The sequence below is a fragment of the Plectrocnemia conspersa genome, unplaced genomic scaffold (assembly GCF_051122295.1).
Source record: "Plectrocnemia conspersa isolate PC_06_02 unplaced genomic scaffold, ASM5112229v1 ptg000011l, whole genome shotgun sequence".
Classification (NCBI taxonomy): domain Eukaryota; kingdom Metazoa; phylum Arthropoda; class Insecta; order Trichoptera; family Polycentropodidae; genus Plectrocnemia; species Plectrocnemia conspersa.
This window is the reverse complement of record NW_028277175.1, coordinates 8,240,948-8,256,254: the sequence shown is the minus strand read 5'-3', so window position 1 is coordinate 8,256,254 and position 15,307 is coordinate 8,240,948. Positions and strand designations below refer to the sequence as shown.

Below are 15,307 nucleotides of genomic sequence, written 5' to 3'. Positions count from 1 at the left end.
CGAACCACCACCCCTGTAAGAGTAACTGCCTCCTGACACTCGCTGCAGAGTGTCAGGAGGCAGTCAGCTTCACGACCGCTCGGAGAAAACGTCTCACCAATAATCGTCCGTCGCACATATGTAAATATTGCAATAAAAAAACTCTTACTAGATTCCACATTGAGTCTCATTGGCCACGAGGTGAATCACCCCTAGAGTTCTTAAGCCTTAAAGATCCATTCTTTTTATGCAGCGGTATAAAAAAACAGATACTGTAAAGCATTTTAAATTATTCGTGGAAATTTAATTTGAACAAAAAAAAGCTCTAATACGAATTCTTAAATTGTTTTTTTTCTTGAGAAGAAACACTAGATACAAAGGGATCAATATAATCAAATCAAATTGAGATACTTGATTCAAACATGATATAGCTCGATTTTATTTTAATGATTTATCACAATATTAATCCATGAGGCTATAAAAATTTAGAAAAACTGAATCTGTGATTATCGATCGGAATTATAATTATATAATAATGACTCATTTCGATCTCATGTATAGTATATAAATTAAAAAGCAATAGAGTTCATGTATGATTTGCATTAGGATCTTTCAGATATTAGCCACTGATCTATCAAGTTGGTAACTGTAAAGATTGTAAGGATAAAGCTGTAATAAAAATAATAATAAAAAAACCATAACAAAGTGAGCTTGCTCGTATTTTTTACGAAACAGGTTTTCATATTTAATCTAATTTTTTAATACCGCTTATTATTTTTAAAATATAACAGTTATAACTATAAAACAATGTTCAAAATAAGAGTGGAGAGCCATAATCATGACTTGTACTCTCCACCTGCAATTAATTCATTATTTTATTCTGAAGTACAGTAACATATACAGTTTTCTACATCGTCGTACGTATCGTCGGGTTGTTTAAATTTTCATATATATGAAATGCATTATAATGGAGTACCAACGCCCGTGGGACTTTTCACTATGCGCAACAGTGCACGGCGTTTTGTAACAATAGAGCCATATCCCAGAATAATAGAAAAGCTATCATAAATTCATTCAGTCTGCCGTTTTAAGAACACGTTATGTTTTTGTATACAGGTACAGAAAATAATATGACGAAAGGTTGATATGGTCCAACGGCTACATAATTACACAGTTCCATTTACTGTATGTGGATTATGCACGGGGGTTGAAAATTTTACGACAATTGGGAATGAGACTACCTCTAAGCTATTAATGGGTTTTCTTTACGGCCGACTGTTTAATAATTGCTCGGAACGAATAAATTAAACCATTAAACAGTCTATACAGTAAGTTAAAAATATTTTTAATATTTAATTGAGACTGGAATGGAAAACTTTTATTTAATTTATATATATAATGCAAAGATTGATTCTTTCCAGTTAGGGTTTATCGAAATACATTAGCAAATGTGATTCTTGAAAGGTAAGATTCGGTCTATAAACCTAGAAGTTAATTCTAAGATTGACATATGGAATGACTTAATTAATTGAATTCTCTCACTACAACCCATAATTAAATATAGTGTAGATATATATATTTTTAAAAACACCTAACGGTATAAAAACCTTAACAACACTATTAAGCTTTGTAGAGTTTTAATAGAAAAAAATAAAGAAAATGGATTAAAAATATGTTTTTGTATATTATGTTTTATTCTCTGCTTAAAAGATATCAGTATATTAATAAAACTAATGTATAGTATTTTTTTATGCAAAAATACGATAACTTGATTTATATTTTATTTTCGATATTTTTAGGCAAATTTAATAATAGCGCTAATAATCCGGAAATACATATGTTTTTTTTTCATTTTAATTTTACAGTCAGTTTGGCTTTGGTTCTTAATACATATGTAAATCTTTTGATGTATCTGTATTAGACTCCATATTGCGATATATTTTTTAATTTCTTTTCAGATTTTTTAACCAAATTAAAATAAATAAAAATATTTGATTCATTAGATATCTATTAATGTCAAAGGTGGCTTAAAAAATCTAACGGGAAATTACGATAGCATGAAAAGTCCTGGAAAAAATACAACATTATGTCCCGACTGCAGAAATGGAAACTAATCAAATTCAAACTAGTCCAATTCATTTATACATAGACCTATTAAGAAAATAGGGAAGGCTTGGAGACAATGTTTATGGGCTCCATACAAATTGAGCGAAAAAACAATTAGGCGCATATCCGCATATACCAAGAGCTTTTAGATCTTGAAGCTATTCGCCTTTGTTTGATCATTTGATAACCGGAGATGAGAAATTGATGTTTGTGCGACAATAATCGTCGCAGTTGATTAATGTGGTTATCTAAAGGTCAAATAGAAAACTTGCCTCAAAGCCCTGGCTCGTAGTAAAAATAGTTAAATATATGTATATGGAAGGATTACAAAAGGATTGTGCATTACGATACTCTTAAACCTCACCAAACAATAACAGCAAGATTATATTGTGATCTGTTGGATCATCACACGAGAAAATAAAAAAAGTAACAGAGGTCGAATAGTTCTACACCATGTGGTGAAATTGATTCTCGATAAAATCAAGGAGCTTAGCTGGAATATTTAATCTCATCCACCTTATTTTCTTGACCTTGCTCCTATTATTTCAATCGATGCAGCATTTCCTAGACGGAAAAAATCAAAATGCATACGATGTGAAAAAGGTGCTATCGGAATATTTATATATATCACAGCCTCCAACATAAATACTAATGAAATTAAAAATATGACTCAGAGATAAAAAAAATATCTTTAAAATTAAATTATATATTGAACCAATAAAATTAGTTTCAATAAAAAAAAAGCGATTAACTAATACTATAAAATATTACTATATATTAAGACATCTTAAAAAATATTATAAATAATAAAACGTCTATTTATTATAATTTAAATATCATTAAGAATCTTAAGAACCTCTTTTAATGCATATTGATAAAATTGTGAAGTGGTTAGTTAGAATTTTCCCATATGAAAAGGTTAGTTTTAAAGTATCGTCATTTTTTTTTATTTTAATTTTAATTAGAATTTGTTTCTAATACCTAATTTTTTATGAAAAATTTATACAATGGTATTGTTTTTATAATTTATAATTTTTTCATAGCGAAATATTTCTTTTAATAATTAAATCGAACTTATACAAAGTACTAGCAAAAATCAAATGTAACAATGATGAAAATTATATTTTTTTTAATAAATCAATGAAAATAAAATATTTTTATAATGATTAAATATACCTATCTATTTCAGAAAAAAAAATTTACAAAATTATATTTAATTTTATTTTAATGATCTTTATTTTATTTTATATATTATATATTTCTTTCGTTACGTATTTTTTACTTATCATCGAACTTAAGTTTTGCAATATATTAAAAAAATAAAAAATTATATAATAGTAATATTTTTTGCTATACTATAATAATATTGGTAATATAAAGATTGTGTATATATTTATATCATTAAAATATTGTACTCATATCAGCTTCGCTGAAGCTTTTATTGCTATCTAGATTGATTTTTTTTATAAACACATTGATCATTTGTAAATTTGTAAAAAATTAAAAAAAAAAACTATAATAAATTTTAATTCTAAACTTCATTTTAATTTTTTTTCAAATACAATCGTATTATATTTTAATTTATATCATCCTGAAAGTTATATATATTATGAGAAGAAAAAAACTCCAAATTAATATTACTGTATTGCATTTTATGATATACCTAATATAACATAGCTCCAATATGAACCTTGTTTGCATACAAAACATTAATCTGAGCTTTGAAAGCTCAAACGGATAATAACCGCGGAAGTTCAACAACAACTTGTGTTACTATATAATTTATTTATATCAAACCATTTCCTCTAGATTCCCACATAACTTCAAACGTTACAAATAATTCGGAAGCTCTAACAATTATTATAAATTTCCATATTTTCTGAATTTATTATATAAAACGAAAAATAAACGCTCATTTTAAATTAACCATAAAAGCTTATTTCAAATTCCCTGTGTATAAAACTCTATATGTTTTTTTAATATAATATTTCAACATGGTTTTTAGAAAAGAATATTTTGTTCTTTAAGCTTATGATATAGTAAAGCGTATTTATGACTTACGTTTTTTATGAACGGTGTCTCTCAGAGCTTTTAACAATCGTTTGGTGTTAAAGCAAGCTGAACGGAAAGCTCACATCGCGAGCGTCCGAGCCATTTGAAGCTCAGACTGCGACTGAAAGCTCGCATAAAGCTCCTCTAGATAGAGCATATATATGTATACAACCAGGTGAACCGAAATTTTCGCTTAAAGCCTCATCTAAAGCAGAGAGAGCCTAAAAGCGTACGTTTACTTAACGGCAAAAAAACAACATCTAGCCAGAGGTAGGGAATTTGCAAAATGCTATGTTTAGATTTATGCCAAAGGAATATATTAAGCAGTATAATAATAAGGTATATTAATGTAGTACAAATAAACTTTTTTAGAACCGACGAACTGTTAAATTACGGTTGGATGATCTAAAGTGATACAAACTTAAGTTTAAATTAATTTTGAGTAGTCCAATTTAGGATTCTAACCTCGACACAATTTTATAATATCCTCACAGAGAGATTATCTTCTTGGTCGCCTTGAACTACCTAGACGATTGTTCTTAATTTCTACGATGCACAGCCATAGATCGGCCGTTGTACAAATTGCACCATAACTTTAGATAAAATGCTGATCAATTTAAAATTACTCATAATGTAATTTCAATTTGTAGGAATTCAAACATAATGACCTTTTAGAAGGTTATTATAACAAATGTGCATTTCCAAATAAAACACCATTTAAATGGTCATTTCAGAACACAAGAGTTTCAAAAACATCAAAACAATACAGCACCTTTAATTTATGCTCTTTAAATGGAATATTTAGTATTGTCTTTGACGTCAAATATATTGTGTAATAAAACCTTTTGTTATTATTGGATGGTCGCCTACAAATAGCCACCCGTAAGTTAAACACATTCATTAGAGAAATGGTACAAAGGCGTGATTGAACAGTACGGCTATTAAATTAAATTAGTTTGCTCTTTCATTCGTCCATAGAAATGTATGAAACACTTATTAACACTTGGCCATATCATCACTCACTTACTCTGAGAGCAGTTTGACTTTAACTTGCATACTTTACTCAACTAACCACAAGAAACTCACAAATTGCTATGAATCTCTACATCACAGGTTCTCAAAGTGGGCAATATTGCCCACTGGTGGTTGATGGACGAATCTCGAAGTACCCAACCCTTTATGATCTGGTTTATAACCCAACATCAACTAATATGGTTCAAAATTCTTGAAATTCTTAGCAGCTAGCGAATGAGTGGCTTCTTAAAAATACTGTGAAACGAGATAAACCAACGTTAGCTATATTTTTCGGTAAGGCTTTACCCGCACTATTTTATCTTTCTTAAAAAGTACTTTTGTGATTTCGAGAAACAGTGGAAAGAAGTACAGAATTAATTCACAAGTTGGCCGCATCAGTTTTAGTTTTTGTATTATTAATTCTTTAAGATGTGAAAAAAATATTTTTAAAAAAGTTTTTCTAGTAAATTCATTGTTTAAGCATAACATCAGGTGCATACGGTGAGATACATTTCCCTTTCGCTAGCTCGCGTGTGAAGTGACGAGAGTGAGTGAGAAGAAGTGGGCATGCGAAACGTATCTAACGCACGTCCTTATCTCTCACTCACTCTCGTCACTTAACACGCGAGCGAACGAAAAGGAATGTATCTCACCGTACGCGCCTGCATAGCATACATGTTATGCTATATTTATAAATATGGCTGTAAATCTCAAGAAAAAAATTAGTTTTATGCTTGTTCTTAAGAATCACACATTTTACTTGATTTTTTCATAATATTATAAAAAAAAATGGGTATAATAACTATAAAAGCTTAGAGTGTGATATATATTATTTTATGGATATTTTTATACATCACTAATGTCATCGGTACTTAAACGCACGCCCGTGATTATGAGGTCTGATGACTATTTTTATTGACCTGACCTATTTTTATTGAAACTGACCTATTTTTCTTCTCGCGCTGTGCGTAATTTTGAATACTTTAAAGCTAACTTTTAATTAACAGTTTTAATAAGCCCGTTGTTCGTTCAATGCTATTATATTATAGTTAGCCTAATAATATAACAATTTATGTTTATTAAACCCTGCTATTTTATGTTTTATTACAAATCTGAATATCATGACTTGACAGGTTTACCCAATGCGTCAGGATGGTTATTATAAAAACAGATTTTATTTAAAAAATACGTTGAAATAAATATACGCGTGGAATTTTTTCAGCTTTTCATAGCTCGTTGAGAAACTGGATGGCTGACAAGAATAAGGGACGCGATCGCGACTTTATATGCAACTCTAAAGCTCGCAGCTGTATTGAGCAACTTTAAAAAGTGCTTCATTTAGTAGACGCTAAACCGAGAATACAATGAATTGTATCTCAAGGCTCTTAGCAAAAAGGGACTACGATAAAATTTCGCCAAATAGACATTTGATAATGTTTCTTTATATTAATAGTCACCTACACAAATTTAATATGCGAATTACGTAATAGAGAATATTAGTCATTAATATACGTTGATTATTCAATTAAAAAGTATCTGTAAAATATTCCTTATTTGCATTTTTTTAATAGCAACAATATTTAAAAAACGTAATTTTAGGTTTACGCATAAATGAATATATTCTGAGATAATTAATCGGAATTATAATATTTATATTAAAAGTCAAATTATATATAATTAGAACCATCGACTTTTTAATTCGTAAGCAATAACAAATACCGCCGATTCATCTCATTGATCTGTCTATAGATATTAGTATGTTATATATGTATATTGAATTCGCCATTAAATTTAAAAACAACATTTATAATTTATAACGACTTAAGCCTCTTAATATTATTTTATATTTACAGAAATAATAATCTGGCCTTTCAGGGACTCAATGTAAATCGCTTTTATTGCTAAATTAAAATTCTGAAAAATACGTAAATGAAAAATAAGAAAATAGACGATAAGTGGCAGAAATTGGTTGTCAATCAGAATTAGACCTTGAGTTGAACGGTTTAATAATCCCAAATTTTACAAGGAAAATTTATTATACTAAAGATTTTTAATTAATATTTATTGCACAATAAACTAGATTTTATGAATAGTATAATTTTATTTTCAATAAAAAAATAGTATTTTTAATAAAAAATTGGATAAATATATGTGGAATATTGCTATAGTTCAGCTCTTTATCCTTATTATATTATACTAACATTCATATCAAAACTCAGTCTGAAACAAATCTGTAAATCAGATACATCAATTTCAATTAATTGTAAGTTAATAATACAAATACAATCAATGTATGTCTGGCGGTATCGAACAATAATTATATTATAAAATTAAATTCAACTGCGAGGAATCAAATCTAACACCTTACAATTTTGTATAAGTAAAGTACATGTATAAATAAAACTGTAATAGTGTTTAATATATATTAACATTATTAAATGCCTATTTGATTTATAATTGCTTTTAAATTTATATTATTCACGAAAATAATTATCCATTTGATAAATTGATTACCATTATAAATTTATATAAATTATAGCATACTACATTTTATATTAAAAATATCTATTCCACAAAAAAAAATCTATTCAAATCCTTAAATGTAAAATATTCAATAACAGTGTCAGAAAAAAATAAAGTCGATCGCAATTTTGAACAATTCGCGAACCCTGTATTTTAGATTCTACAATATTAATTCTTAGAAAACACACTGCTAAAAGCTTCTGTATACCTTGATTTAAATGTATTATTTAACCTTTTCATTTCAAGAATAAACATCTGATTGATTATTGTAATATTCATTTCGCTTAAACAACAATTAAGTCAAGAGCTTTCGTTTAATAAATTAGTATTGTGTACCAAACCAAAATACATCGTGTATTATAGACACATAGGTATGTATGTTTTGTGTAGTCACGAATCAGTTCATTAAATCGAGATGAAGGGCTCTCAAATGTACCATTGAGCTAAAGTGTACAGCAGCATGTTAGCATATTGAAATCTACGTATATTAGTACATAGAGACAATTATTCGAAAATGTACATAGTAATTGAACAATGTACATATAATAATAAACGATAACCACGATTGTCGCTCACGACGTTTTGCTATTCATATTTATAGCGTCCTTTTATTTTTATATACATATGTATATTCATGAAGGTCATAACAAGGACCAATTAAGTCATTCCTTTTTTATTATTATACAAAAGCTGTGTATATTGTCGACTCTTACTGAGCTACCTTTTTTGCATGTATGTCTGTATTAGTAATTTATGAGAAAGTATAATAAATAAATCAAGTAAAAGAACTCCTCAAAAACACTGAAGAAATACATATTAATATATGTATTTATGAAATGAAATAGAATTATCAAGGATAAATATACTGCGCAAGTCCTAGTGTGATTCTAGTTTATTAAATATGAAGAGTCACCAAACTATTTGACAATGAGGAAAATAGCGCCTAATTTTCTGTATGGCGTCTCGGCTGTCGCTGGCTGTGAGTATAAGTAAGGATTGCAATAATACCGGTATTACCGAGAAGGAAAACAGTCAATACCGGTATTTCTGGTATTGACATTATTATTATTATTAGAATTAAATGACCAAAAAATAGTTCGAGTGCTTATTGATTAGCAAAACTAAAGCATTTGAATACCCCAGCAACCATTGTTTGGATATATTAAATATTTTATACACAAATTATTTTAATTAACTCATTAATTATAAACGAAAAATATTTTCGGAAATATGGGCGCAAAATCTTTCTTCTTTTGGAACAATAAATCTAGGACAATATCGTCTTTGATCGACTTCTTATGGATGCCTCCTAAATATTTATACCAAGGTCCAAGACACCACTCGTTAATTAATTTCAATAAAATATAATACTCATTATTTTATCCGATAGAACCTTACGAGAAAGGAGTGCGCATCCGGCACACGCCAAATGATGGACGAACTGAATTTACCCGGTTTATTTGAAATTCGTCAAATCTAACGAATATGTGCATTAAATTAGAAGCAATGATAATTTTTATGTATTGTAAAAAGAAAAACTCACTTTTTGGCCTCGTAGCCCGGCGACAGACGGACTTCATTACGAAGATTGTTTTATGATTGTTTATCTAGTTTAATTAATGTATTCTTATAATTCTTACACACATTATTTATATAATTAATATTCATAGTTATAACATACCTAGTTAATTTGCAATCCGATTATTAATATTCAGTCAAATCGTACAACACACATGACAAATTGATGAAAATTATTATATTATTTAGCAAAATTTTATTAATAAATAACAATTATTTAAAACCGTTGTCACGTTACTGTCAGCCATCTTGTTTTATATTTGAATGCTTATTTTTCATTGGTCGAAACAACAGAATGCATTACCGGTGCCTCGGAAAGCAATGAAGCAAATTCAATTTTTATTTTTATTATTATAATTAAATTTATTTCCTTTGTTTACGTGTATTATTATATACACCATTAATTCAAAGCGATACGACTTACAGTATTTTATGTAACTACGTATTTTTCTGTGTTTTTTTTTTACATTGCTCTACTTTTCTATATTTCCAAGAACAAATCATTTACGAAAGTCGAGGACTGTCCGTAATTTAAAAAAATGCCTTTTGTCGCCAATTGTAATTTAACTATCATGATTACTTAGTGTACATTACAGAAAATACTTTTGAATTTAGAATTTATCAACATATTTTTTATGATGCTTTTTAAGTAATTTTAAAAATAATTAAAAATTTTGCCTTGCCTGCGGCGAGCATCATAATTTAATTTTCATATAAAGTGGTAATGCACGTTTCAATTCCTTGCTTTCTAATTAGTTTTACTTATGAAGTACACTTATTTTTCTTTCTTTATTTTTATTTTGCCACTTTTATAAAAAAAAACACTATCCGAGTGTGGCATTGTGCTATTACATAGGGCAATATCACAAATTGGGAAAACTTATATTATAATGATGATTAGTTTAGTATTAACAAATTATAACTATGAGCCTGATTTTAGTTTTATTGTTTCTAGATAGAGATAAAAAAAGTAGTACATGCTGCTCTTTCGCAAATTTTATCAATAAAATATTAGTGGAGTAAGTCGTTCTGCTTTTTGATATACTCGGTTTTTATAGTAGCATACGTAATACATATATTATATACATATGTATACATAACTGTAAGTGAATGTGAGTCAACAAAGCGTACCAAAACGTTGGGGTGCACTCGATCATGAAAAAAAACGAGAGGTAAAACCAAATTGTTGAAATGCATACTTTTGAATATGTTACGTAAATATTCTATCGATTTCCGAAAGCTTTTAAGTTTGATAAAGGTCAATTGCTATTATGTATAGAAGGAATAAACATCTGTATTTAATAAAAAAAAAAGGTAAACTGTTGTATCGTGTTTTGAAAGTGTAAATATTTTTGTTGAAATATTGTATAAAATATTGATTTGTTTTGTTAACAACACAATAACATTGCAAATCAATAATAAAAATATGCTTATAATAAAAATTATATTTATTAATACTTAAAAAATAAAATCTAATTAATCTCAGAAAAAAATTAAATATTAAGCGTTTTACACAATGAATAGAAAAAATAACAGAAAGCATTCTGCACAATAGTTGGACAAAAATAAAGCCTTTCGCTAAACCAAAATTACCCCAAAATAATACAATGGTGATTGTTTTATAGTCAACGATCGGTATAATTTATAATGCTATAAGAGAAGAAATGCACTGTGACGTCTGGTATCCGCACCTGTTAATCGAAAAGGTGTAATTCTAAAAAAAAAATATGTTTATTATCATACTCGAAGTAAGCTTCAGAGATAATCAAATTTCAATTCATAAAATAAAGATACAATCTTGACCTTGTTATAAAATCAGTTTAAGAATTATTTCATGCCATCAAGTGAGTGCTCTTAAGAAACCCCCCCTTCTTTCGCCAAGTGCCAGGGATAGAATTTTTTTATCATGTGTTGTCAACCTGAACAAAGAAGACAGCGTAGAAGACTTCCACCAGATACACCTGACTTACGACATATGATATTCATCTGAGCTCGCACCGAGGATGTTGCCGCTTCCCACTTCACGTCAACACTGGTCCAACTATGGACCTTTGACACTACTGAATTATATGAGCGCATCACGTAACACTATATAATTTAAAATACAAAAAGCTTTGCCTACGGCACAAAACGACTTTCGAAGTTAATAGCAGTATATGTATAATATAAGAAGTTTTTAAATATTATTTTGAAAGCTTAAAGAATTTTAAATGCTATTTCTGTTAATTCCGCTATTACTTAAGAAACGTTTGAGAACGATGAATAACATTATTAATATTATTCTCTAATAGAGACCAGTCGTTTAATGACAACTTTAGCTATAAGATAATTTGCCACTATTCTGCGCGTTACTTCCTGACGAGTGAATAATGAGTAAAATAAGTTTCCAATAAACAAATACAATATGGAATAGGGTTTTAACATTATTATATGCATGCTTAATAAATTATAAAATATCAAATTTCAGTATAGCTATTCTAAATACATATCTTATGAATTTTGATAACGTTATATATATATATATATAGCATTAACAAATCAAAAAATATGATAATTTATAAATTAATTCGTTTATTTGGAATAGCCTGTAAATATATCTCACTCTTAGATATGCCAAACATGTAGTAAATGAAAACTTGGAATGCGTCGTACGATGTTAGTTTTCAAGTTTGGAAGTTTGAGTAACATAAACAGTGTTAAGTTTTGCTATATTTGTAGTTGAATGGATTAGAAATAAATTCATATATAAATATTTTATATGTATTTTAAATTTAAATAAATATTTAGGTGCAATAAAACGGTTGACGATCTCTACTAGCTCTTATCGCTAAGCTACTAAAAATGCGACCTTAAAAGCCTATAGACTTTTGTGCTAATGGTTTAAACAGGGAAGCTTTTTTCCTCCAAATAATCCATGGTTTTAACACAAATCTCGCCAGCGTTTTTTTGTGTTTTTTTATGAGATAAACGTGGAAATTTATAATAAAAATACGTATAGTTTTAATAATATATATATTTTCAGTATAAATTTTCTTTTAATAATATATATGTATTTACAATTATGGCGACTAGCAAAGGTAAATATTTTCAGTATTCTATGAGTATATAATTACGTTACATATTACAGAATAAATACTGTGGTTTTATAATATTCTTTGGTAACGTAACATTCAGTGTTGATTTAATAAAATATCACAATACAAAATGTAACAAATTATAAATATTATTATATTACATGATTCAAGTAAAAAAATAACACTATCTACAACAACATATACAATATTGTGTTATTTTTTATTTAGATGATGTACACCTATAATATACTATCCAATACAAAGTAACTGTAAATTATTATTTTTTTAATAGTTTGAAGTCAGGTAAACTCTTTTAACTGATTCAGAGATTTTTATAAGGATTATATCAAATGTATGGCACATTATTATATTATGCTACTTAAAACACTGATATCTAATAACATTGAATTGATGTCATTTGATTATTATAAAAAAAATATTAAATGCATACAAAAAATTATAAGCAAAGAATATATTTTTTATTGTATTACAATAACCTTGGAAGACTTGTTATTTTATGTGCACGTGAAATTCAATGATTAGATATTACAACACTTAACTTTTCACCTTTCTCAATGTGACTTTGTTTGTTATTGGCTGACTTATTATCAATATTTAATATTAAATAATATTACAAACACAACATCAATTTCTATAGAATATTTTATACAATATTATACAATAGATATTACATAAAGCATTGGCACCGTGAATCCACTTTTGTATTATCATACAATTATTTACATTTCACCTACAATTGCACAAAATAATATTTCGCATCTACACACATTTACACTGTCTTTTAATATACAATAAATGTAATAATAAAGCAATTTATTATATATTTCTTAATATTAAAATTGATTTGAATTATATATTAAAATGATTATTTGGAATGAAATAAATGCTTTTTTTATTCATATAAAATTCTCGATTAATATTTCAAGTAACATATATTTAAATTGTATATGGCTTAAAAGCCTATAGACTTATGGTAACTATTTATCAGAGAATGTAAACTAATTCGTATGAATATACCTTAAATAAAAGAGACTTATAAACAAAAAAAATGGCACAATAATCTTGATCAGTGATGGCCGAATTTGTATTAAACTTTCGCTACTCTTTTTTATGAAGAAAATTAACGGTATATCTATAAATTTTCCGCAATAGAAAACTCAACCAAGAAATGAAAAAAATAAACGTTAAGATTTCAGTAAGAAATTTTAGGATTTGTTTCTTAGGAACTATATATTTATTTGAAGAGGCAATGCATATATTTTTTATATGAACCACTTTTGTATAAAAGTTTATTTATTTCCAAGATTTAGTGGACAAAATCAAATACACACAGAATTCACACAATTGCTGAGAAAAAGGTCAATTAAATATAATGTGTTTTCTAAAATAAATATAGAAACTGAATATCAACATATTCCTTAGCCTTGAAAGAATAACGTAAGAAGCACTGGTCAATTATATGATTATGAAAAGATATTTTTTATATATTATTTAATTATGATTCAATTTTAATTACCATATCTTACATGTGACTTTTAAATATAACAACAAAACCAATTATAATTATCGTTAACTTTTAACCGAAATAAATAATTAAAATATCCATAAAATAAATCAACTCGAGATAATACAATAATAAACGATAAACATTAACGATTTGGTATTATCATTTGACTCAAAATATTATATAACAGTCTTTTGTGTGATATTACTAATTAAATACAACTATCATGAAACTTTTACGATGTACATAGTCAGTGATAAACTTAAAGATATGCATATAAAATAAAAAATTGACGAGAATCTATTTCTGAAACTATTCGCAGTAGATGGTAATGTATGCACTTCGATGGCTACCGTTAAAGAACTCAAGCTCAATTCGCTAGCTATTCTTGCAGATTGTTTTCTTACCAAACTCGCCAGTTTTTCAGCTTCTCGGACGCAAGCTTCTAACTGCAAATCCGATGCTTTCTTCTCCGTGCTCTGAACCATTACGAACAAATCTAGTTCTACAGTTACGTACCCTCTTACGACACACTCCGCCACTTGGACGTGCCTTTGGAGTGATTTTAATACAGCTTTTAACGTTAAAGCCGTTAAAGATTGACCTCTTAAAGCGTATAAAGCTCTATCGATCTGTTTTCTTGAGTAGAGTAATTTAATAGCCCCGCCGCAAACCGGACAGCAAGCTCCCGGAGGTGTAAATCCGATGCAATTTGCTTTCGCCAACGGAGGACATGTTATATGATCCAATATGCATTTCTCATTCATGAAATCAGTTATCAATCCTACAGCTACACATGGACCTTCATAATCGACGCTCACGTAATCAGACCACGCTGCACATTCCGAACTGTAAGTGTTACCGTTGATACCACAAACGAGTCCATTCTGAAACAATACAATTTCCATTGAAATAAGAAACAAATCCATATACAATGCATGAACTTAGAAATATTTGTATAAATGGTTTTAAGCTTGGCTAAATTTATTTAAAAATTTAGCAAACGTATAAAATTCACTAGAAAACTTCATAATGATACTAAATTGATTATAATATATAACAATATAAAAGTCATACCTTTAAACATTTATTTATGCATGTTCCAAAATAATCTAGTTTCTTTCCCGTTAGTAATAAATGGCATGGTGTTTGATGTGTCTGTCCATCCGTATCACAAACTGGATCATTCGGCTGAGCGTTGTAAGTTGAAGAGTTGACTGTAATAATGGAAATTAAATTTTTATATTGCATTGTTAACATTTATTTTAATGATGTGTATGAAGTTTAATTACCACAAATATATTGGTTACAAGGACGGTGCATCAAAGACAAACAAACATTCGGATTCGAAAGACACGTAGAGTTTATAGGACATGTAGCGTATGCACATATTTGTCTTGTGGAACAAGCACCAAACTCGATATCGGCATCTCCAAGACCAGCACATCTGTGAAAA

The 15,307-nt window shown here is 28.1% G+C and overlaps 2 protein-coding genes across 2 annotated transcripts in view; both read right to left on the bottom strand.

The window, feature by feature from the left end:
• The window catches only part of LOC148229352 (synaptotagmin-15-like), a 64,630-nt gene extending 60,370 nt beyond the window's left edge, over nucleotides 1–4,260 (bottom strand). Inside the window, exon 1 of the mRNA XM_088196827.1 lies at nucleotides 4,147–4,260. The gene's annotated coding sequence lies outside the window, so the exon portion shown is untranslated. The remainder of the gene's footprint in view (nucleotides 1–4,146) is intronic.
• Nucleotides 4,261–12,280: 8,020 nt separating this feature from the next.
• The window catches only part of Reck (Reversion-inducing-cysteine-rich protein with kazal motifs), a 100,301-nt gene continuing 97,274 nt past the window's right edge, over nucleotides 12,281–15,307 (bottom strand). Inside the window, exons 13-15 of the mRNA XM_088198230.1 lie at nucleotides 15,144–15,298; nucleotides 14,929–15,068; nucleotides 12,281–14,738 (exon numbers count right to left, since the gene is read on the bottom strand). Coding sequence (XP_088054356.1) covers nucleotides 14,076–14,738; nucleotides 14,929–15,068; nucleotides 15,144–15,298 — 958 coding nt within the window. The 3' untranslated portion in view covers nucleotides 12,281–14,075. The remainder of the gene's footprint in view (nucleotides 14,739–14,928; nucleotides 15,069–15,143; nucleotides 15,299–15,307) is intronic.